We start from the raw sequence: 22,792 nt of genomic DNA, 5'->3' as shown, positions 1-22,792 counted from the left end.
TGTATAACCCCTAGCTCAGGTCCTTGTCCCTGAGGATGGCTCCACATCTGCCCAGGTTGGGTCACTGTCCCTGTGACAACCCTCACTAAGGCAAATAGACTGACTCGTCTTCCTCACCCTCACCAGGCATGAGCCTCTCCTTGCCAGTAATAGCACTTCCTCAGTACCACAGCCCCCCTGATCTAGGAGAGGTTTGCCCAGCCCTAGCTCACCACACCCACTTCTCAGGAGCCCCACTTTGGTCCGAATAAAATGCCTCCATAGTCCTGTTACTGCCTTGCAGCTCCCAGGTTGGGTGGGATCTTTTCCTGGCCCCTCAACATCCGCCATCCCTGAGCTATATTACAAAAGGTGACAGAGAGCAGGAAAGTTGTCACCCTGTCCTCCCCAGGCACCCTTCTTTGCTGTCTTTGCTGGGGTGCTCACGTAAGGTACTCCTTGCCCATATCCACACTGCCTATCTGAAGCCCTTGACAATGTCAACATCTGGCTGAGAGGCAGCCAGGCTGTAAGCAGTGGGGACCTGCTCCTCTGGCCCTATGTATGTTCTGTGCACAGCCACTGGCGTGTAGAAAAGCTACCCTGTAAGGGAAGCCTCTGGCCTGCCCTTTCCAGCTCACAGTAGCCTCCTTCCTTCAGAAAAACCTTGGAGCACAGTTGGCCCCAGAGAGCCCAGAGGGGGGTTTCTATGATCGGCATCTTGTTGCCATGGGCTTCCTCAGCTATGAATGCCTAGCCTCCAGCAGTAGTGCCCCCCCAATTAGGAAGGGTCACTAAAGCATTATGATCACTGTCCTCTGAGCAGGAGTCCCCAGGATCTTCGATCCTTCCCTTCCCTCCTGCCTCCTCTGTGCTCTGGTCTTCGTGTGGAGGACTGGAGCCTCAGTGGGTCTGATCCCAGTGAGAGACCACACAACAGCACACCAGAAAACCTAGACGGTGGGGTGCTGCTCAAGTGTGCATCCCAGGAGCCCCCCACAGCTGTGGGACTTTAATCCATACCACACAGAGTCCTCGTCACCTTGTAACCACTCCCCACATAGGTCAATGCTCCAGGACTCCACAACTGCCCTAGCTAGATGCTGACTAGGATCCATCCAGTTGGCATGCCAGAGTGACCCAAGGCCCCATACACCTAGGCAGGACACCTAGGATACAATGCCTATTGTCTGAGCACGCCAAAGTGATCTGGCAGGGACAGTTGTAGAGCAGATCTGAGAACTCCATCAGCCCAGCCATCTGCCAACAGTCACAATGGCCCTATCTGGGGACAGCCCACTCCCTGCCTGTGTTGGGGCACAACTCACTTCCAAGATGACCCTTCTATGCCATTCTCTGCCCAGTGTTCTGTCCAGTGCTCCCTTCACCCAGAACCATTTAACACAAGCTGGAGAGTGAGTGGGTACCCCTAAAGCCCAGGTCCTGCTTCCAGGCACACAAACAGCGGCCCATACACCAGAGTGAGTTGGGGGATGACCATGCTCCAAAGAACCTCTGAAAATGTGTGTCTCTTGGAGAAAAACACGGTCCCTCACACACACACCCTGACACCCAGGTGGCCCATTGGCATTTCCCCTTCACACTGTACATCTGCAGCAGCAAGGTAGAAAAGTACCAGCAGGGGGCGCTGCAGGGGGGGCTCTGACCACAGGGAGGGCCTCAGGCTCTCACTGGCTGCGGGGCGGGAGAGGGCAGCAGATATGGAGCAGATACGGAGGGCCTGGTGCCTGTGCCTTGTGCATTTGGCTCAGCATTTGAAACTGTGTCTCTACCCTGGCAAGATGACCATGTAAGGACCCAGCAGATGGGAGCTTTGACCGCCCATGCATGGTCACACCTGGACAGTGTCCTCATTAGGAATCTTCCACATAAGGTCCCCAACTCAGGGCCTGGCAGAATCCAGAAGGTCCATCCCACTCTGGGTTCCTCAGTGCCAGGGCCATGAAATTTTTTTTTTTTTTTTTTTTTTTTTTTTTTTTTTTTTTTTTTTTTGAGACAGGTTTCTCTGTGTAGTTTTGTGCCTGTCCTGGAACTCACTTTGTAGAGCAGACTGGCCTCCTCAGAGATCCGCCTGGCTCTGCCTCCCGAGTGCTGGGATTAAAAGTGTGCGCTGCTGCTGCTGCCGCCGCCGCCAACGCCACCACTGCCACCACCACCACCCAGCCCAAATACATCTTGAAACCCCCGCACATACCAGATAACCTCAGAGTGTCTCCTAGCCCAATGCCAGGTTCAGACACCATGGTCCTGACCCCTCGCCACAGAGAAAGATTAGTTGTTGTCCACATGTCAACGACCTCTCTCTGTTCCATCTCCAGGGTCTTGGGCCACTTACTGTCCAGCCCCTGCAGCTGTGGCTTACCTGGATCAACCAGAAGGCCACGGGCCCTGGTGTACCAAGGTCCATGTCCAGGAGGAGGGGCAGCTGCAGGAGAGCCAGGCCTGAGACATGCCAGCCGAGCCACTTAGGCACCCCAGGCTGCACAGTGGCTAGGGTGCTATAGTCCCAGGCCAGTAGGCTCTAGGGTTCTTAGTTGTGGATGGGGAAGGGCAGGCTACCTCACTAGGTTGATGAAGCAGGTTAGCAGTCTCTGGACCACCAAGTGCATCTCCCTGCCACATTCCCACACACACCTGGGAGAACTGGCCGGAGTCCAAATGGGCCTTTGGTCGGGGAGATGCCTCGGACAATGCAGTCGAACAGGAAGCTGATCTGCTCTCCCTCTGTTGAGGACAAGAAGAAGACTCCAGCCCCTGCAGAGGAAGGAAAAAGAGACACAGGGGTCAGCCAGCCCCAGCAGGGCTTGGAGAGACACCCAGAGTAGGCCTGGGGTTCTCGGGTTGGGGTGTAAGAAACCTGAGCAATCTCCAACCCAAATCCAAGTGACCTTGTACAACTTTGTGAAGCCACACCCCCAGAGCCCCAGAGCCCTTGTGCCTCTTCTGCTGCCTAGGGAGCCCACAGATGCTTCACACACAAAACCAGCCATGCCCTGGGCACCAGTTCCATACCACCATAGCCCGTCTGAACTAGCCCAAAGCAGCAGCCTTCTCAACGTGTCCCCAGGGTGCTGAGTTTAGCAATGCCTAGGGACTGGTGGGGAAACTTGTGCCAAGATGCCAGCTGGGTGCCCTTCCCAGACAGCACCGCATGGCCTGAGAACAGTGGTCCCACATCTCATGAGGGCGACCTGTCCTGACTGCTCTGTCCAAGTCTACTCTCCTAAAAGAATGTTCACCAACTCACTGCATGCACCTCCTGTGAGGAGACACGCAGGTCAAGCCACCCTCTGCCCAGGCTTCCTGGGGCTCTGTGCTAATGACAAGGAAGGCACTTCTGGGAGGTCTCCTTAGGTGTCTAAGCTCAGGCTGTCACCTCAGTACGGCCATCACTGACTCAGACCCTCAACCAGGGTAGTGCCAAATCACCTAGGGATGTTTGTCCCATTGTGGCACAGTGTGGTGTGCCCCCACATTAAGAGTGACCTCTTCTTTTCTTGGAGGTCAGAGGTTAAAGATGAACCCCTGAGGTAGCACATGTGTCTCAGGGCTGCCTCTGCCCCTCCTGCCCACTCAGCAGAAGGAAGGAATGGTATGCCATCAGTCCAGGGTCACTTGGGCAGAGGGACCACAGAGATACTCAGAGCATTGGTGCTCAGAGAAGCCCAGAGCAATGAGTCAGCAGGGAGGGTACCCCGAGGCCATCTGCCATCAGGCACCAGGCCGGCCCTCCTGCTGGGCCGAGCATCCACCAAGGGTGAATGAAATCCCTCCCTGGCTGAGTGAATGAGAGAGCAGCCAGGCTGGCTGCACCCACCTGCTGAGCCAAGGCCATGAAGCTGGACACGGTATGTCACCACACAAGAATCTTTCTCTGCTCCGGGCCTCTGCCATTGCCCAAAGAAAGGCAGGCAGGGTCCATGAGGGATTCTCAGGGACAGAAGGCAGGGACAGCTCTCTATGGCTGGGGAAAGGGGTAAGATTTGAGAAGTCCCCCTTACTAAAAATTCTGCCTCCAAGTCACACTCCATCTTTGCTGAACATGAAGCTGTGCATTCCAGGGACTCAGCCAGTACACAGATATGCCGGCATGGCCACCCCAGTGCACACAGGGAATGGCATCATCTGTGATTGCTGACCTTCGTGTTGTCTCAAACAACATGGTATAGCAATGTCATAGGCAAACAGAACCCACAGCAGGCAAGAATGTCCATGATCCCAGGCAAGAGATGAACTCAAGCCTAGGGGCAGAGGCCACTGGGACATTGCCCAGCACCACAGAACTGTTTCTACGTTGGAAAGCTGTGGGCCAAAGAAAAGGAGGACATGGAGCAGAAGTGGACAGCTCCCCTGAAGCCCACCCAGGAGGCCACCTCCAGAGACTCACTGGCTCAGAAAGGCCCTGGTGGATCTGGTAGATGGCCTCTGCAAGCCAAGAACTCTGCTGGGCCTTAGTTAAGTGAAGCATGCTCATCAGGCTGGCCATCATCTGCTGGCCAGTTCACACAAAGCAACCCATGCTTGCTCCCTATCCCCATCTACCACCCCACCCACTGGAGGGCTCAGTCAGTCTGGCCCCAGCTCTCATGGAAGGCTAGGCCTCTAATCCTGAGCTTACAGGCAGCTGGCAGAAGCAGTAGGACAATCAGTCCCCCGACTATAAAAAACCACATTACCGAAGGGAGTGGAGCCGGCCCTACATTCCACCACGGCGGCGTCTGCAGAGTATCATGCTCCCCCAGGAGATGCAATCAGCCAGACAAGGTCCAGGAGCCCAGCAGCTACCAATCCAGGCCCCAAATGCCCATATGGCATCCCTACTAGCCACCCTATCTACAGCTCTGGAGGACACTCATCTTCAAGGGCCCATGAACCTGGACCCTCGGTGTCCAGGGATGAGGCCTCCCTGGGATACATTTCTATTTCCTACCCTGTCCCCCTTGTCCTCCCTACCTGCCTGAGGCTCTCAGAATCACCCCAGGCTCCTAAACATGCCTGCCCTACCTAGCCCATCCATAATCCTTAGTCTATAACGACATCCTTTAAGATAGCACCTTTTATTAAGTCGTTCCAAACCCTGACCTTTACCCCCATCTAAGGAAGCCCAGATGTTCATCCTGAGATGCTTTCACTTCTGAGACAGAACCTTGTGATGCTCACTCTGCCTCACATCCCTTTGCCTGTCTGCTGCACTTGACCCCAGACCAAGCACTGTGTGACAGTGACCCATGACCTCCCAGGACCTGCTGCCAAAGAAGCCACCCTTTAGTGAGAGTGAAAAGTCACCTTCGGGGACTTCTCCGTGTTGCTTATTGGCAAAGGGTAGAGAGCCCTGGTTCCCTGTCCATGCGCCTGCCCACCCAGGAGACTAGGTCAATGTCCTTCACCACCCCAGGGCCAGCCTGAGCCTCCTCTGAGTGGTATGACGTAACAAGGGTAACACTCTACTCTTCCAGTTCTGGGATGAGACCACTGAGGGAGCCTGGTGCCACTCGCTTGTGCCCTCTTGGAACCACCCACCGTGTAGAAAAGCCCAGCTATTCTGCTAGAAAAGGAGGTTCCAAGAGGAACTGTGGCCTCCCGACCAAGCACAGGCCCTGCCACCATCGTCCTGGCTTTCACTGTTTGAGTGACCCAATCAATCTGTGTCTGGTGGGACGGAAATGAGCCACCTCATTGATCCCTGCCCAGAACTCTGACCCAGAATGATACACAGTAGAACAGATACTACACTCGGGGCGTTTACTACCTAGCAGTGGGGAATACAAGGACCCGAAGAGGAGGAGCCAGGAGCTCTTGGGATGTACCCGCTTTTGCTCCAGTGGAGAATGTCCTTGACATCACTTTGACAATGACCTCTAGATATACACATAATTCAAAGTGTCTCAGGCTTGGCCCAGCAAGGACCAGCATCTTCCAGAGTAGAGCGAGGGACATCAGCTAAAGACCCTGTCAGCTTGTCACTGGGTACCCTTGACATCACCGTCATCGACCCCTGGAATGCTCTGCAGGCCCAGGTGAGGCCACTCCGTCATGACTTCCATTACTCTGCCTGCTCCTGCTCTCCTGCACCCACTTTGGGCCTTGGGGGTTCCTGCTAACCTACACAGTCTACACTAGTTCAGGACCTGATAGGCCCTGGCTCTTCTGTTTCTTGAAGACCAAGCCAAGGTCCTGGTTGGGCATGGCGGGGGCTCCCTTCCAAACCTCAGGAAGGGGGGATCCCCTCAAGTCCAAGCTCAGGCACACTGTGGGTGCCCAGGGCCACCTCAGGAGGGAGTTCCTTGGTGGGGGTTGACACTTGCTCTCCTGTCCAGATGAGGAATTGGGTTCCATCACAACTGCACTCAGTCAGATGCACGCCATCGCTAGCATCCCCAAAGGGTGAGGTTTCTGTCTAGGAGCCCAATTTCTCCTATGCAGCAGCCTGAGCTGAGGCACAGAGCCTCCATGGACCCCAGGAGGTCACATGGCCTGTCTCAGAGGTCAGAGGACACTGCCTCTCCTCTCTAATAACTTGTGGCAAGTCAGCCCCCAGAGGACACAGATGGTGGCTGCTGACAGCTGGCAGTGTCTGAATTACCTAGCAGCTGGTCCTGCTCCCTGGCTTCCAGCTTGGTACCCACTCTGCCCAAGAAGGCCTTTTGTTCCTCAAGAGGAAGAAGGGCTGGCACGTGGCGGATGGAGGCCCAGGGTAAGCAGCCAGCCCCACCCTGCCTCAGGAACAGCTGCACAGACATGCAGCAATGCATGAGCTGGGCCACTTCCGTCACTGCCCCCACATGGCCACGAGGACCCACAGCAGCCCATGCCTCAGTCTCCTCTTCTTCCAAACTGAGCTAGGGTGGGGGTGGGGCCCCACAAGCTAGGGACCATGTGCGCCCTAAGATGTGTTCCTCTCAGTGTCCTGGTAGGGCGGCTCTCAAGAAGGCCACCATGGCCAGCCTGGACCTTGTGTGACAGCAGACACCACACTGATGGGGCCTGGACTCACTCTGTATGCTGATGTTACTATACGACTACAATGGGAGACCAAATCCAGGTCAGCAGAACCTGCAAAGCCAGTGGAGACATGGCCACGGGCCTGGAGAATCGTGACAGGCAGCCACAGGGTCCTGACTCAGTACCAGCCACGGAATGTAGGATCTTCTCTGGAGGCCACAGAGAAGTCTCTACAAACAGCCACATCTCTTGAATGTCACTGTCCCTCCACCACTTGAGTCCAAGAGTTTTGTACCGGATGACTCCTGTCTGGGATGCCTGCATCACTACCCTTGCTGCCCATGAACAAAGCACTCCACAGAGCCAAGAGTCTTCATCCCAGACCTGATCCTGCTGTCCCCACCTCAGCAAGACATCCTCCCTCTCCCACAGTCACCAGGGATGGTACTCCTGGAAACCACCAACCACCCTGCTGCAGCTACTGTGCAGCTAAAGCTTCCTGTTCTTGTCTGGAGAGAAACCAGAATCTTCTCGGTCCCTCTGGCCCTTCCAGGCTGTACTGTGGGGCCTTTTGGTGTCATTCCCAAGTGCCCAGCCTGGGTCAGCTCTCCAGTCCCTCTGTGTGTCCCCCGCTTTCTCTTGCCTTTCCCCAGGACTCCATGTCTCTGTGAGAACCCATGATGTTATATTTCACTCCCGTGTGTCAGAATCATACATGGCTACTTGCTTCAAACCTATGTTTGCCAGATACCACCAAAGGGGGCTACAAGCTGTCTCCAGTGGCCATGATTGTGAGTGGAGGGACGCTGGGGCCAGAAATGACGCTAAGAAGAGGGGCCAGTCCTAAGATGTACTTCCTGGGGACTACTCTTAAGGAGATTCCACAGAAGAAAGGCCAGGACTGGCACAGTACCTGAGAGAGCCACCAAGATGATCAGACTGGGGGACAGCCTGGCATCTTCCTGCTGTCTGACACCGACTGGATTCTTAGCAGTAGAGGATGCTGCCGTTCTGGGGACAGGGCATGGAGACCCTCCTGAGGAGCCCTGCAGCTGGCAGGAGCAGAGACTTCCCCGGTTAGTGCCCTCCTCTAGAAACTTCTGCTCATCCTTAATGTCAGCCTCACCGGCCCTCCCCACAGGCCTTCTCTTCCTACTCTTCCCTCCCTCTCCTAGGGTACCTGTCCCAGAACAAGTGGCCCAGCACCTCTCTTCCCCACCAGCTCCCTGACACCTGGACAAACCAACAAGTTTGAGTGGATGAAAAGCAATCTTGGGGACAGAGTCACCTCTATGCTCTCTGGGGAGCAGGCGAGGGCAGAACCACAGGGCATGGTCTAGAAGGAGCAGGACCAGGCTGGGGTCTGCCCTCAGGGGTGAAAGAGAATGTTAATTTTATACACTCAAGATCTTCCAAGGCCTTCTCATAATGCCCTCTAGCCATCTGTCCTCCAAGTTAGACATGGCAAAGTCGTATGTACCATGACTCAGTTTTTACAACCATCATGGCTAAATGGTGGTTTCCAAAAGACCTGTCCATGTGTACATGGAAAGGGTCTTTGCCGATGAGCTGGGTTGGAATGTGGACACAACACTATCCTGGCTGGTCCAGGTGGCCCTACATACAGCCAGTCACAGTCCTCATGAGAGAGAGAGAGAGACAGAGGAGACACCAGCTGGGACACCAGGAACACAGTTACTGAGGAAATAACTCAGAAATAACCCAGAAGATCTAGAGCAAGGGTCTCACGTTGGGGACTGTTGACCCCAAACTACAAAGGAGCCAATTTCTGTTGCCTTAACAACCCCATCCTTGTCTGTGGTCGACGGCAGATGCCTGGGGCTCCATGAGCCACACTAGGCTGCAGTTCCTTTCCTGTGTCTGCCCACATGTAGGGCAGGTGCATGGCCTCCAGCCACTTCTTTGCCCACCAGCCCCGTGTGTCCCATGTTGTGTCAGGGTGTCACAGCATGGTTGTGGCAGTTTCTGTGACCAGCTGGAGTAGAGTCAATCTTGTCCCTATTGGAGAACAGAGCTCCAGGGCACCTGACAGGGACAGAGGGGTGGGCTTTCCTAGTTGGTTCCTCCATACTGACCTTCCCAGAGAAAGGGAGGCATCACTCCCAGGTCCCTGTGGATACACATCCAGTCAGGCGTGCTGAGCCTGACTATGTTACACAGGGGCTGAGCCCAAACTCTTGCATCTCACACCTTCTCACACCCAGCATAGGTCAGGGTTACACCTCTAACAAGGGGAGGGTGGGTGGACAGGTTACAGAGTTGCCACAGCCTGTCCTAGGAATTCTACTACTCAAGGTCTGGGCCTCTAGACAGCAGGGGCTCCCTGGCCCTGACGCAGCACCTAACCATGGCTTTTTCCAGCAGCCAGTGACCCATGGGCCAAGTAGGATTTGGTCTGGAGGGAGAGAATTCCTAGCAGTGCCAGTGCCAGGGTTATGAAGCAGGACTCAGACTAGCCGGCTCCAGGCACGGTGGTTCCAGGCAGATTCCTGCAGTTGACAAGCTAATTCAGGATCTTGCTCAGAAGCCTTGGGTCAGCCCTGAATAGTTTACCACAGCCACAGGGAAAACACAGCAGCCCAGGTCAGATGTTTGCCTTCTCAGCCGCGCTACCCCTCAGTGCCCAGGATGGTGACAAGCAGAACAGAGCCCACTGGCACCAAGAGACGGAGCTGTACACTCAGAGGGCCCAGAGGAGAAATGTGTGGCAGGCTCTAAGACACTGGAGCCTAGACAAAGTGAATAGGCTTCCATGGATATGGGTCCTCTGGCCCAGCCCACCTGAGGACTGCCTGGCTTGGAGGGCATGCTGGCCAGCACCACGTGTAACCTGTACCTGGGAATCCCATAGACGGAGGCAAGGATTCCATCATGGTCAACCAGAGTGACTCCAGGAACTCCCAAATCAAAAGACTCCCAGGAGGGAGAGGCCACAGCATGACTGACGGGTCTATAGTTCCCAGTTACCCAATAACAGAGGAGACCATCGGGCCATCTCACCACCCCAACCACAGGTCATCCTGGAATCCTCTGCTCTTGAGACTTGCCAAGAAAGAAGACTGAGCACCACAGCTGGCATGGGAAGTGGCTGTGCTTGCCACAGCGCTGTGATGTCATGCTACCTCTTTGTCCTGGAAGAATGTTGCCTTGCCTCATCACCTCATGTACCCCTTTGCTAAGCATCTCTTCAGATCACACATCACCCCCTCAAAGGTCCCCATGGGACTGCCTCCCACTCAGAGGCTCACTGTCTGCCCCTAGTATCCAACAGAAACTGTGGGGCACAGTGTCCACCTCAGCCATTTGCAGAGCATGGGATCCAGGCAGCCAGTGACCAACCAGCACAACACATATCTATGCCATCCAAAGAGAGGGAGGCATCACTCCCAGGTCCCTGTGGATACACATCTAGTCAGGCCATGCCAAGCCTGACTATGCTATACAGGGGCTGAGCCCAAACTCTTGCATCTCACACCTTCTCACACCCAGCATAGGTCAGGGTTACACCTCTAACAAGGGGAGGGTGGGTGGACAGGTTACAGAGTTGCCACTGCCTGTCCTAGGAATTCTACTACTCAAGGTCTGGGCCTCTAGACAGCAGGGGCTCCCTGGCCTTAATACAGCAACTAACCATAGTCACATCAGCCCCATGAGGCCAGGTTGTCAGGAGGATGCGCACCATGGGCAGTCAGCTCACACACCTAGAGCAAATGGCCTCTAGAGGGGAGAAGGGCACTGTTCCCTCAGGGACTGCAAGTATGTACTTCACTACCAAGTACACACTTGCCTTAGAGAGCAGCGTAGGGGGAGGTCACTGGAAGACTTCATTCCTGGTTTGAAAGGCCTCACTGTCCTCCAAACACCACCCACCCACTGAGCTCTCTTCCTGGCTACCAGACACCAGCCCATCATGGCTGTCCCATGTCAGCCTCTGCATTCACCTCACCCTGGTCGCACCTGAGTTGAGGACTGTACAGAATGGCCATGAGGACCTTTGCACCTCCCAGACCCACCCTTCCCACATGTGGCCATCTCATGGCTGACATTCAGGCAGCTCTGGGCAGCTCAGCAGTCAAGGTAGCTGGTGTGTCTAGAGGAATTCTGGGTCAGTGAAGGCACTTCGACTGTGGCATCCATGGGACCTCACTCATGGCCTCACTTTCTGTATATTAGTCATTTAGTTTGAACAGAAGGAACTCTGGCACTGTGACTTCATACACAAGCCACACAATGATACTAGGCTGTTCTCTGGAGTTTCCCAGGATCACTCAAGCTCCCTCCCAGCCCCAGAAACAGCCAGGGTCCAGGCTCAGTGCTGAGCGCCATGCCCAGCTTGAGCGGCTGCAGCCCTGTTGCTTGGGGACACTGCTCAGAGCCTCCTGTCAGGTCCCCAAGCCAACATGCGTAGGCCAGTCAGCTCAAGTGTCCCCAGTAGCCCCCACGCAGAGCATACTTACAGTACCCACACCTGGTCCCGCCTTCGAAGATGAATCCATTTGGCACAGCCCCGTAGCGACGGAGATCAGACAGCTTCCACTGCCCCATGACGGCTGGAGGGATGTCTTTGGCCAGAACAAGGATGTCATTGCAGAGGTGGAGAGTGGCTGGACCACTCTCCAGCTTGGTGCCAGGAGCTACCGTCACATGGAACCTATGCACTGAGGGCCAGACAATAGCAAAAGGGCATTACCAGGGGCTGGCTGAAGTGGGAAGAGGAACAGCATCCCAGGGTCAGGCTGGTGAAGTGTCCTCACAACCAAGAATAAATGACAAATGTCAGGAAGTGCTAAGGCTATCAGTGGGCCCCACATACATCCTGCCCAGATTCCAGGGTCTTCCTTAACCAGAGGCAAGCAAGTCCTCTGAGGGGTGTGACCACTGCCCATCCCTCCCCAACATATTTAGGGCAGGTCCCATGCACTAAGGCTTCTCCTTGGGGACCCTCCCATCAAGACAGCCAATGTGGTCCAGTTTCAGAGATGGAAAAGCAAAGTTCAGGAGGTCCCACATCAGAGTGTGGTGTGGAGTGGGTTTCATCCTGTGTCCAAAGCAGAAGGCAGGTCTGCCTGAGACTAGCATGGCTCAGAGGCAGCTGGATGCTGCCATGGTCCTGTCCACTACTTCAGCTCGGCCCTTTGCCTTGAAAGCCCTTAAGGAGCACAGCCAGAAGCAGTCCCCTCCTCCCCACTCTCCTACATCACCCCTCTTCAGAAGGCAGCCCGGGCCTGTGAGCCAGCAACAGCCTGCCAGCCTCAGTGCCTACGTGCCAGTCTCCTGCCCACTTCATCTCCAGACCCCAGAGCCAGAGGGACCCTAGTGATGATGCTACCTGATTCTCTTCTAAGCTATGGCCTTGGGTCTGTCCTTGACAAATCCATCATTGGGGCTACAGGAGTCTGTCAAGCCACACTAGTTTTCTTCTGACATCTATAGAGAGACCTGGGAAGCCCACCGTCTTGTGGGATGACCCCTGCCTTGCCTGGATTGGGGGGACTGGGCTGGCTGCAACCAAGCTATGAACCACCACCAGAGAATTCTCTGGAAATATGAGAGCTTCTACACTAACACTGTCTGCCCTATACCTTCACTGCACTGTCCACACCATAGCTCTGGGACTGTCCACCAGGCTCCATTGTTCTTATGGATGAAGGCAAAGTTTCCACCTCAGCTGTCTAAACCTCAGCATGTATAGGCAATGTTTTTTGTTTTTTGGTTTTTTGGTTTTTTTGGAGTTTTTTTTTTTTTGTTGTTGTTGTTGTTGTTGTTGTTGTTGTTTGTTTTTGTTTTTGTTTTTTGTTTTTTGATTTTTTCAAGACAGGGTTTCTCTATGTAGCTTTGCACCTTTCCTGGATCTCCCAGGCTGGCCTCGAACTCACAAAGATCCACCTGCCTCTGCCTCCTGAGTGCTGGGATTACAGGCATGTGCCACCACCTAGCTGGCAATGTGTTTTATTTATTCACTTATCACAATCATCATCACCTGTGTGTGTGTGTGTGTGTGTGTGTGTGTGTGTGTGTGTGAGAAAGAGAGAGAGAGAGAGAGAAAGAGAGAGAGAGAGAGAGAGAGAGAGAGATGGTGCACACATGCCACAGTGTGCCTGTGGAGATCAGAAGTCAATTTTGGGGAATTGGTTCCCTCCTTCCACCCTGAGCCTCTGAAGTTCGATCCCAGTGGCTTCCACTGATCCCTCTGCATGGGCTCTGGGATGGTACAGAACACATGGGACACAGAGTGAGGTTGGGGCTACCTTGGTTAGCTAAGGGTCCCAGTTTTTCTTTTTCTCTTTTTTTCTTTCTTTCTTTCTTTTTTTGGTTTTTGAGACAGGGTTTTTCTGCATAGTTTTGGTGCCTGTCCTGGATCTCACTCTGTAGACCAGGCTGGCCTTGAACTCACAGAGATCTACCTGGCTCTGCCTCCCAAGTGCTGGGATTAAAGGGGTGTGCCACCACTGCCTGGCAAGGATCCCAGTTTTAACAGAGCCATTTCAGGGACCTCAAAGAGCTATGGCACTGGGCCCTAGCCAGAGCACCCCAAGGGCCCACCTGGCTCTTTCACTCCGAGACATCCACCCATTTTCATCTTTTCTACAAGATTCCCTGGGGTCTCACCCAACTCTGCAGCCCACATTGGTGAAGGGCCCTAGGGCCTCACCTCAAACCTTGAATTCATGTCACTTACCCTCGCCCAATGCATAGCGGATACGGGTGTCCCAGGCACACATGGCCTCGTGGCTATCGAAGCCCAGCATGACGGCCTGGGACAGGCAGATGATGGCCAGAGTATGGGCCAGGCCCTCATAGGGCAGGGCAGGCTCCAGGCCACAGATGTCCTCCAGGGTGAGGCTGCTGCGCTCCCGCAGACCCTTGGAGCGTTCACACCTGTCCTTGTAGACCAGCATCAGCAGGCAGTCTGTTCAGACAGGTGAAAGGCCATCAGCGAGAGGCCACAGCACAAGAACAAGCCCAGCCTACCCCTGCTCTGGGTATCTGAAGCCTACCAGGTATTCATCCCAACAGACCATAGGGCCAACTCCGAACCCCACGCTTCTGGCCTCTTTATGGCCAGCCTGTGTAGTACGGTGAGTGTGTCTAACCTAGCTACAGTGGAGACAACTGAGTCTCCACTCCCAGGTCCTCCATTGCAAAGGCGTCTTGGAACTGCACCCCAAGTTTGTTTCCCATCTGCCTTGGAGCTGTCAACACTGCCATTGCACTGTATCCCAGGAGTGTCACTCCCCATGTGGCCTCAGGCAAATCCTCCTGGAGAAGCTGGGTAGTCTGGTGCAAGCCATATCTCCCTGCCCTCAATAGCCACCATCAGCCTTAGTCAGAAGGTCCCCCAGTCACCAGGACTCCACACCAGCAGCACCAGGACCCCAGGATGCCTACTTGAGAGGGGGGTATAGGCTCATGGGCCTAATGCAAACGCCTAAACGCTTTTCATGAGAGGCAACCCCAAATAATGCATGGCACTTGTGGACTACACCGAGGAGAGGTGGAGAACGCCCCACGAGGACCACAGAGCAATGCCTCTGACCTCTGCAAGCCAGACATTCCTGCAAACAGCCTCAGCAAACCTATACAACAACCCAGGTCCCACTCATGACTCCCAGAGCCTCTGTGGTTTTCCTTCCTTCCCTACCCAGAATCTGAGAGCTAGGACCATGGAAGCTGATAACGGCTAGCCTTCCACGAGAGCCACAGCCTCTTCCTCTACTACCCAACAGGGTCCTGTAGTGGGCGAGCAGCTAGACAGCATGCTCACCAATAAGCACAGGTGTGTGCAACCTTACCAAACCGAGGAGGTAAAGAAGGCAGGAAGGCCAGGAGCTGGTGTTCAGCCTCAGCTGCTCAGCAAGAAGCTACGGACTACGTGAGACCTTATCTCCATAGGCCTACCCTCTGCTCCCTGTTTGTGGGCTGAGCTGTGAGCCCTTAGTTGCTGCTCCAGCACCATGCCTGCCTGCTGTCATGCTCAACATGGTGGCCATCAACACTTTCCTTTTCTTTTCTTTTTTCTTTTTCTCTTCTTTCTTTCTTTTTTTCTTTTCTTTTCTTTCTTTCTTTCTTTCTTTCTTTCTTTCTTTCTTTCTCTTTTGTTTGTTTGTTTGTTTTTTGAGACAGGGTTTTTCTCTGTGTCCTGGATCTCACTCTGTAGACCAGGCTGGCCTCGAACTCACAGAGATCCGCCTGGCTCTGCCTCCTGAGTGCTGGGATTAAAAGCGTATGCCACTGCCGCCCGGCTGGCAATCAACTCTTATCCCTCTGAAACTGGGTCACAGTTAAGAGACTGTCTTGAGTCTCAAGTGAGATGTTGGACTTTGGACTTTTAAACAGTGTTGGGACTGAAAGACATGGAGACTTTTGAAGTTGGACTAAATGCATTTTGTGTGAAAAGATTGCTACAAATCTGTGGGGGTCAGAGAGCAGAGTGTGGTGGTTTGAACAAGAACAGCCCCCACAGGCCCAGATGTTTTAATACTTGGTCTCCAGTTGGTGGGTTTCATTTAGGAGGTATGGTCTTGCTGGAGAAAGTATGTCACTGGGGGGTGGCCTTTGAGGCTTCAAAAGACACCTGCCATTTTGAGTTAGCCCTCTCTGCTTGCTGTTTGTAGATGCAGATGTGAGCTCTCAGCTTCTGCTCCAGCACCATGCCTACCTGCCTGCTGACATGCTCTCCACCATGTGTGGTAATGAACTCTTATCCCTCTGGAACCATAAGCCCCAAATAAACCCTCCCTTCTACTACAGGGATTCTGTCTCAGTTTCTCTCAGACACAGGTGAGAAAGCCTGAATCATAGACTCACTGGCACAAAGCAAGAAACAGGGCCCAGAGGGAAGTAAATCCAACAAGGCAACAAAACCAGAATGTGTCCCTCAAAAGCATCCCCAAACATACCTGAGAAATTAAAACCCAAGGGACGTACTTGGGGATCCACAAATGAAATCATGGGAACAATGGGGGTGGGCATAGTCAAGGCCCTATGTGTCCCCAGTGTCAGGATGGCAGGACATTCCCCCCCTCCACCTGTCAACTCATGTCCTCATCTTGCAGGACTGAACCAATGCCCTGAGAACCAACTGTGGGAAGGTGTAAAGACCCCACATGTGGTGGGTGCTTAATATGTGCTCATACATTCCCATGCCACTTTCAGCTGCAGCCTACATGGCTGCCTGCTGATCTTTGTGAGATGTGCCAGTGTGTACCAATGACCGGGTCACCATAGCCAAATTGCCCTGGCTCCTTTTACCTCTCAGGCCCTGGGCAGGCAGGACTCAGAGTCCCAGGCCCTTCCTCCCTGGAGAACCCACCCTGATGGTAGTAGCATCTGAGCCAATGTCCTCTTCTGCTGCCGCCTGCTGAGGCTGACCCCGCTACCCACCCAACAGACACACTAGCCACCCCAGTCTGGTCCATACACCTGCCTGCCCATCAGGCCTCAGCCCTGCCACCCTGGTATCTTCTCAGCCTTCCCTCCAGTGCTCATCTGCAGGCCACCCTCAGGCTAGAGCCCGCAACCATCCTCCTCACATCCCACTCCACCTCTGCAACTCCAGCATCCCTGAGCTGTCAAGAGCAGCATCTACATCCTTGTCTGACTCCTTAAGCTCCAATGGTAGCTCAACCTCTACCTGTACCAGCACAGAAGAGAGGCTAGCACTCAACCAGGAACAGCCTGCTGCTTCGGGGACAGAAGATTGTCACGCCCTTTGTTCAGAAAGCCAATGCCTCCAATGATAGGCTCAAGAACGGTGTCATTAAGCTTTTCTTTAGACTACCAGACAGTAAATACCTTAGCTGCACAGGAATGGCAGCTTCCATCATGACCACCCAACTCACTAAGCCCACAACGCAGCATGGGAAGGCTGTGGAGGCTTCTGGTGACTCCTCGGATGGAGGCAGTAGGCTGGTTTGGCCCATCTCTACCCTACGGTAGAATTTTCCACAAGTGGTGCTAAGTCTGATGCTTGATTGGTTTAAAGAGCCACAGAGAAGGAGCCCATATTTGACCCTGAGTCCTTATCCCTAGTGGACTGATGCCACCCATCAATCTATCTGATTTCTGGGGACACAAACTCTCAACCTGTGCCTCAGGACACTGACAATCAGTGAGCAGGCCCCTTCCTGCATCTACAGAGGCTGAATGGTGGTCACTTTCAGCCTGGGGGGTGTGGGGAACATCAAAACTGCCGATTGGGAGACAAGCTCCTCAGTTATCCTGGGGACACTGACACACCCTCAGATGAGACAGGAGAGGCATGAGAAAGACCACATGGACACAGGCAGGGGGTGGAGCCATAAGGTCCAAGTCAAGGCTATCCAGAGCCACTAGGAGCAAAACAGGCAGTGAGCATCTGGCCCTGCCATGGCTTAATCTCGCTCTTCTGCCCCTAGATCTGCACAGGGATGAACATCTGACACTGGAAGCCGGTCTGTGGTGCCTGGGTTTCCAAGTTGCAGTTTCAAGAGGCTAACACAGGCTTCAGGACAGTGTCTGCATATTCAACAGAAGCAGGACAGGTGGCATTCAGTGCTGCGGGAGGGACTCCTGAAACTGGCTGCAGAAGCCACAGTCACCACCAGAGTCTTCAGCCTCTGGCTGTGGCTCCATGGGCCTGTGCATGGAGGCAACTGGATGGACAGCCGGAAAGAGCTTCCTCGAGGCGGGCCTGAGTACACAGCAACTGCCCCATACCCCACCCCTACCCTGCTGTCACCCAGTCCCATCTCCTATGAACTCGGGAAAGAGACACTGGGACATACAAGCCAACAGCTAACTATTGGCACAGTACTATATGGAGAAGAAGAACAGGTAACATGATGGTGGGCCGGGCCCTCCTGAGTGTGTGTGTGTGGGGTGGGGGGGGTGGAACCCCTCGGGGATGAGCAAATAAATGAACCCTCAAGGACCCAGCTTAGCAGCCTCATAGGGAACAGGACAAAAGCCTCTAGAGAGACTTGAAGGGCCAGGAGAAGAAGACAGAGTCACAGGCAGGTGAGCCAGGAAGGCTTGGTGCCCAGAAGCTAGCTCTAAGGGTACTGAGCACAGAAGGCTGGTCCAGCCTTGGCTACTGCCCAGAGAATAGACTCCCTGTGACAGCACAGCTTCAGACACTCCTGTCCCGTTAAGGGATACCTTGGGCCTGGGAGCATAGGAAGAGCAGCCTCAGCGCCAGCTCTCTGAACCTGCACCAGTCCTCCAGGCAGGAGCCACAGGACTGTCTCTAGGTTGGCAGGAGGCCAGTGGAGGCTAGAGGATGGCTCTTGGGATGCCGTGGGAAGAGGATGCCTAGGGAGGCTTTCCGGGATACAGCTGGGACCAGGGTCTTTCCTAGACAGATGAGGCTAAGAAGCCCATTGGACACTGAATGGCCATGTGGGCAGGCAGCTGGAAGGAGTCTAAAGATGTAAAAATAACCATGGAGTTGTCATGAGCTCACAGAGGCCTTCCAGCCAGGGCTCAGGGCCACGCAGAGGGCAGGAGGGACGGGCAGAGATGAAGCCTCCTGGTGGAGGAACACACCACAGGGAAGACAGAGTGACCAGGCCTGGAGGCCACAGGAGACAGGGAGGTGGAGCTGGGAGAAGGCAGGAGAGAGTGGCAGTGGCTGTAGGGTGGAGCTAGCCCCGGAGGGCACAGTGACCTTGAGGCAGTACCCTCAGCAGTGCTGTGGATAGAAGCAAGCAGCAGCCTGAGATCAGCCTGAGCCTGGGGATGCGTGGGGACAAGATGGAGTGTGAGGCCTGAAGTTGATCTTAGGGAAGACACCATAGTCACTGTACCACGTAAGTGAGAGAGACTCATAGGCATGGGTGTCCCCAAGAATGTGTACCTCATGGAGCAGCCAGGGCTCAGCACTGAGACCCAGGCCCACCTTCTGTCCTCCCCAGTCACCTCCAGGCAGCTGTGGGAATAGCCAGGTAGGGACCAGCCTAGAGCATCTGGCTAAAGACAAAGATACTTAGGGAAGATGTGGCTGTCTGGGTCACACAGCGCAAGAGCGGAATCAAGCCTTGAACCCAGGTGTTCTGATTCCCTGTGATGTTCCCAGGAAGAGAGAGGTCTGGCTGCTATCCTGCCCTGTCCTCATCCAAGGACTGAGGTGCCACCCTACCCCACTGGGAAGGAGGCAGAGGTCTACATAACCCAAAGCCAGAGGTGCTCGGGGAGTGACTGGGTCACCACCCATGGGATCTCAGTCTTACTGAAATACATCTGCCATTATCAAAGCTACTGACTTCAAGGTTAGGGTTTCTTGAGCAGAGCACTGGCTGGCATGGGACTTCATCTTCAAGGCTCCCTGTCCCTATGTGTGGACTTGAGGCCTCTGCTGTCACCATGAGCATGTGGGTGAGATAGTCTCCTGCAGGAAGAGTTCATTGAACCTCTCTGGGACAGTCATACCTGGCTGCCTAAGGAAGGTGCTGAGTGAAGGGCCTCTAGCTTTCAGGAATTGAGAGCAAGCCTAGAAAGAGATGGGACATGAAACCTCCCCCACCTCTATGTCTGGACCTTGGCCTTCTCCGCCAGGTCCAGGACTTGGGTCCCTCCTGGTGGCTTTCACAAGCTAGAAGAAGCCCCTGATGCAGCCCACATGGGAAGCAGCAGATTACACCCTCTGAGGATGCTGTCCAGCTGTGTATAACCACTGCTGAGGTCCCTCTGTGGGCTGTCTGGAACACTCCAACAGATCATACCACCGAGAAAGAAGAGAGGCTGAGACCCAAAGTTCTGGTCTCAGTGAGCCGCTGGCCAGGACAGAACCCAGAGCACCCCTTTCCTGAAGGTCCTGCCCAGTGGGGGAACCCAGATGCACATCCTTCTCCAGGTGTAGGCGCACTCTAAACTCCTACACTGAGACAGGCCTGCTGGAAAGAACTTCACATCAGCTAACCCTTAGGGGCACCGTGGCCCAGTGGTTAATGCTGGGAGCTACAATGTTTACCTGTTTGCTTAACCAATTCCTTCCATGAGCTCATATTGTCTACTAGAGATCTAGCACTGTGGAACACACCTCTGATCAAGAAACTTTTCCCCCTTTCTGCCAGCTGACCCCTTCCTACAGGACAACTGCCAGTGTTGGTGGTACACAGAGGAGCGTGGGCATGCTGACAAAGAAGTCTTTGCTCTCCAACCTCCTGGTCCCTCTCAACTATCTCCCATGAGCCTCCATGACGGAAGCCACAATTTTAAAGCCAAGGAGCCCTTGATTTCTTAGGACAAGAAAACAGGGCCTTTCTCTCCCTTCCAAACCAGATCAACAGAGTCCAGACCACAGATCCTCAAGGATACAGATGCCAGCCTCCATCTAGAGGGAGGGCATGTGTGGAGGAGGGAAGAGCCAGTCTCCAGTGGGACAAGATGGTGAGATGGAAGGAAAAGGCCACAGTGGGGTGGCTATGGGCTGTGCAGCTCAGGAAAAAGTCACACAAAGCCCAGTGTGAGCAGGCTCAGGATGGACAGGCCCAGAGAGGCAGGGCCACATCCTCCACTCTCGGTCACCCTCCAGTCTCCTCCCACCCCTAACAAATTCCAGCCCAACTTCAGAGCCTCCTTTGGGGACAGCTTGTAGTCCAGCTTCCTTTACCCTCCCACCCCTGGGGCCTCTGGCCTGCTCACTGCCGGGCACACGGGAAGCTCTCGGATCCCAGCAGTCAGTGAGTATATCTCAGGATGCTCTATCCCAGGAGCCTTCCCATTGAGCCCTCACCAGCTACTCTGGTGTTTTGTGAATGTTTCAGTCCAACATGGTGCCACACTCTGGTCACAGTTCATCAAAGCTTCTTACACTCCCTGTGGCCTTTACCTCTCTCCAGATCCACACCCCCAAGCCTGGCAGTGTCCCAGGCCCCTTCCTCTCCCCAGTCTCTCATCTTCTTCTCCCCGACATCCTGGAAACCCAAGGACAAGGACCCCCAGGCTCTGAGGCACAGAGGGTGCGGGCTTGAAGGACTGATGAAGTCACCAACATTCTGTGGAGCCTGGGCCCTTGGGGAGCCAGCTGAGGCCAGGGCAAAAAGAGACTGACCACAAGAGCAGCAGCCAGTGCATTGTGCCACCCGTCCTGGGAACTGACAGACACCCAGCATCCTGGAAGTCACTCTGGCTGCACACGTGTGAGGCTGCCCCAACACGTGCCCCCACCCAACTTCCCCTACAGACCCCTGGGTGCCTGGGCCAGCTCCAAGGCACCTGTCTCCTGAAACAGCTGCAGTTCCAGGCTGGAGCTGCTGAACTGCCCTGGGCCAGCTTGCTGGCCCTCCCCATACAGAGGCCACAGACCCTGGTACCAGCCGCTCTTCCCAGAAGTGTGTCTCCCCCAAATAAAGTAGATGTCACTTTTCTGGGACACAAAAGTAGGACTCTTTCTACCTGGTAGTCCACCTTTGCCCTACCTGAGAGGGTGGGATTGAGGAAGCGTGGCACTGCCTGGGATGCAGTTTGGGAGCTCCTGATGCAAGCATTTCCACCAGGACACCTATGTCCCCATGGAACACCCTAGGATCTGCCTGGTGCTCCATGGGGAGGTCACAACCCCTCTGGGTCTCCTCTGGTCCAGGAAAGGGGTTGGCTCACCCAGAAGCTGGGACCCTCTAGCCCCCAACTCGGCACTCGGGACTTGATCGGGGCTGTTTTGCGGGTGGCCAGGTCCCAGGGTCCCGGCGCCGGAACGGCTGCGACTCTCCGGTTACCGCCGCGGGGCCGGGTTTCAGCCGCTCCCCCGCGGCTATTTCGGGAGAGCTGGCACCTCGGCCACGCGCAGCAGGGCCCTGCAGGGTCCCACCGGCTCGCTGCGACCCGCCGCCCGCAGCCCCGCCCGCGGCCCGGCCGCTCACCTGCCACCGGCGATGGCTTGCGCAGCACCAGCCACCTACTCTTCCACTGCGGAGACAGGACAGCGTGAGAGGTCGCCCGCGCGCGCCCGCCCCGCGCCCCCGCCCCCACCCGCGCGCGCCCCCGCCCTGCGCCCCCGCGGCGCCCCAACCTTCTTGCCGTCCCGCAGCTTGACCTGGCCCTCCACCAGCGCTGCCTCGGTCATCTTCTGTCATGGTTCCCGCCGTCCGCCGCGCCCTCTCCGCGCGCCCCGGGCGCCCGAGCCCAGGGTCACTTTCAAAATAACTCCGGGAGGGCCCAGGGCTGAGCCAGGAGGGCGGGCCCGGCGCGGCGGGCGGGGCGCGGCGACTCGGGGACCTGGATGCGCGGGAGACTGGGCGGGGCGCCCTGGGGCCGCAGTCTTTAAGACCCTGGCAAAGTGCAAGCCAGTAGGTGGCAGTGGGCTTGCATGGCCTCAGCATCCAGCTGGCTGCCAGCTGGCACTGCTCCTGCCAGGCCTCCGGACCACTATCTCAGACCACCTGAAGAAGTCTCTCAGGAAAGAAACTCAGCCTGGGGTGGGGCGCGGGAGGGGAAGAAATTGGGACAGCGGCAGTTTCCCAAAAAAAGAAGGAAACTGTCCCAAGACAACTCTACAGAAGGCTTTGTGGCCATGTGCCTGCTCGGTCTGTTTTAGTTTGGGTTCAATGGCTTCATCCTTTGCACCTGCCCTTCCCCCACCTCATGGAGCCACAAGGCACCCCTGATGACAGACCAACCTAGAACAGCCCTGGCCAAGGACATTCCCCAGTCCCTAGGCCTTCCCCAGCCCCAGAGGTAGCCCTCCTCCGGGCAGATAGAGGAGGTGGGTGGGTGTATCCACTCTTTAGGTCTTGTTCCCTCCCATTCAACTGAGTTTCTGGCAGAACAGACCTCTGTGCAGGTGGCCATCAGGGCCAGGGGCCACTGTGTCACCTCACTGCCCCATGCCTCCCTGGCTGGTCTCTCCCTC

The 22,792-nt window shown here is 55.2% G+C and overlaps 1 protein-coding gene across 2 annotated transcripts in view; it reads right to left on the bottom strand.

The window, feature by feature from the left end:
• The window catches only part of Dok7 (docking protein 7), a 35,234-nt gene extending 13,009 nt beyond the window's left edge, over window positions 1–22,225 (bottom strand). Inside the window, exons 1-5 of one of the 2 annotated variants that reach the window (XM_036201591.1) lie at window positions 21,953–22,225; window positions 21,804–21,849; window positions 13,643–13,873; window positions 11,421–11,621; window positions 2,635–2,754 (exon numbers count right to left, since the gene is read on the bottom strand). In XM_036201591.1, coding sequence (XP_036057484.1) covers window positions 2,635–2,754; window positions 11,421–11,621; window positions 13,643–13,873; window positions 21,804–21,849; window positions 21,953–22,006 — 652 coding nt within the window. In that variant the 5' untranslated portion in view covers window positions 22,007–22,225. The remainder of the gene's footprint in view (window positions 1–2,634; window positions 2,755–11,420; window positions 11,622–13,642; window positions 13,874–21,803; window positions 21,850–21,952) is intronic. The other variant, XM_036201590.1, reaches the window with a different exon arrangement.
• Between the last annotated feature and the right edge of the window lie 567 nt (window positions 22,226–22,792).

Source organism: Onychomys torridus, chromosome 10, assembly GCF_903995425.1.
Source record: "Onychomys torridus chromosome 10, mOncTor1.1, whole genome shotgun sequence".
In the NCBI taxonomy this organism is placed as follows: domain Eukaryota; kingdom Metazoa; phylum Chordata; class Mammalia; order Rodentia; family Cricetidae; genus Onychomys; species Onychomys torridus.
This window is presented reverse-complemented; position numbering and strand designations above follow the sequence as displayed.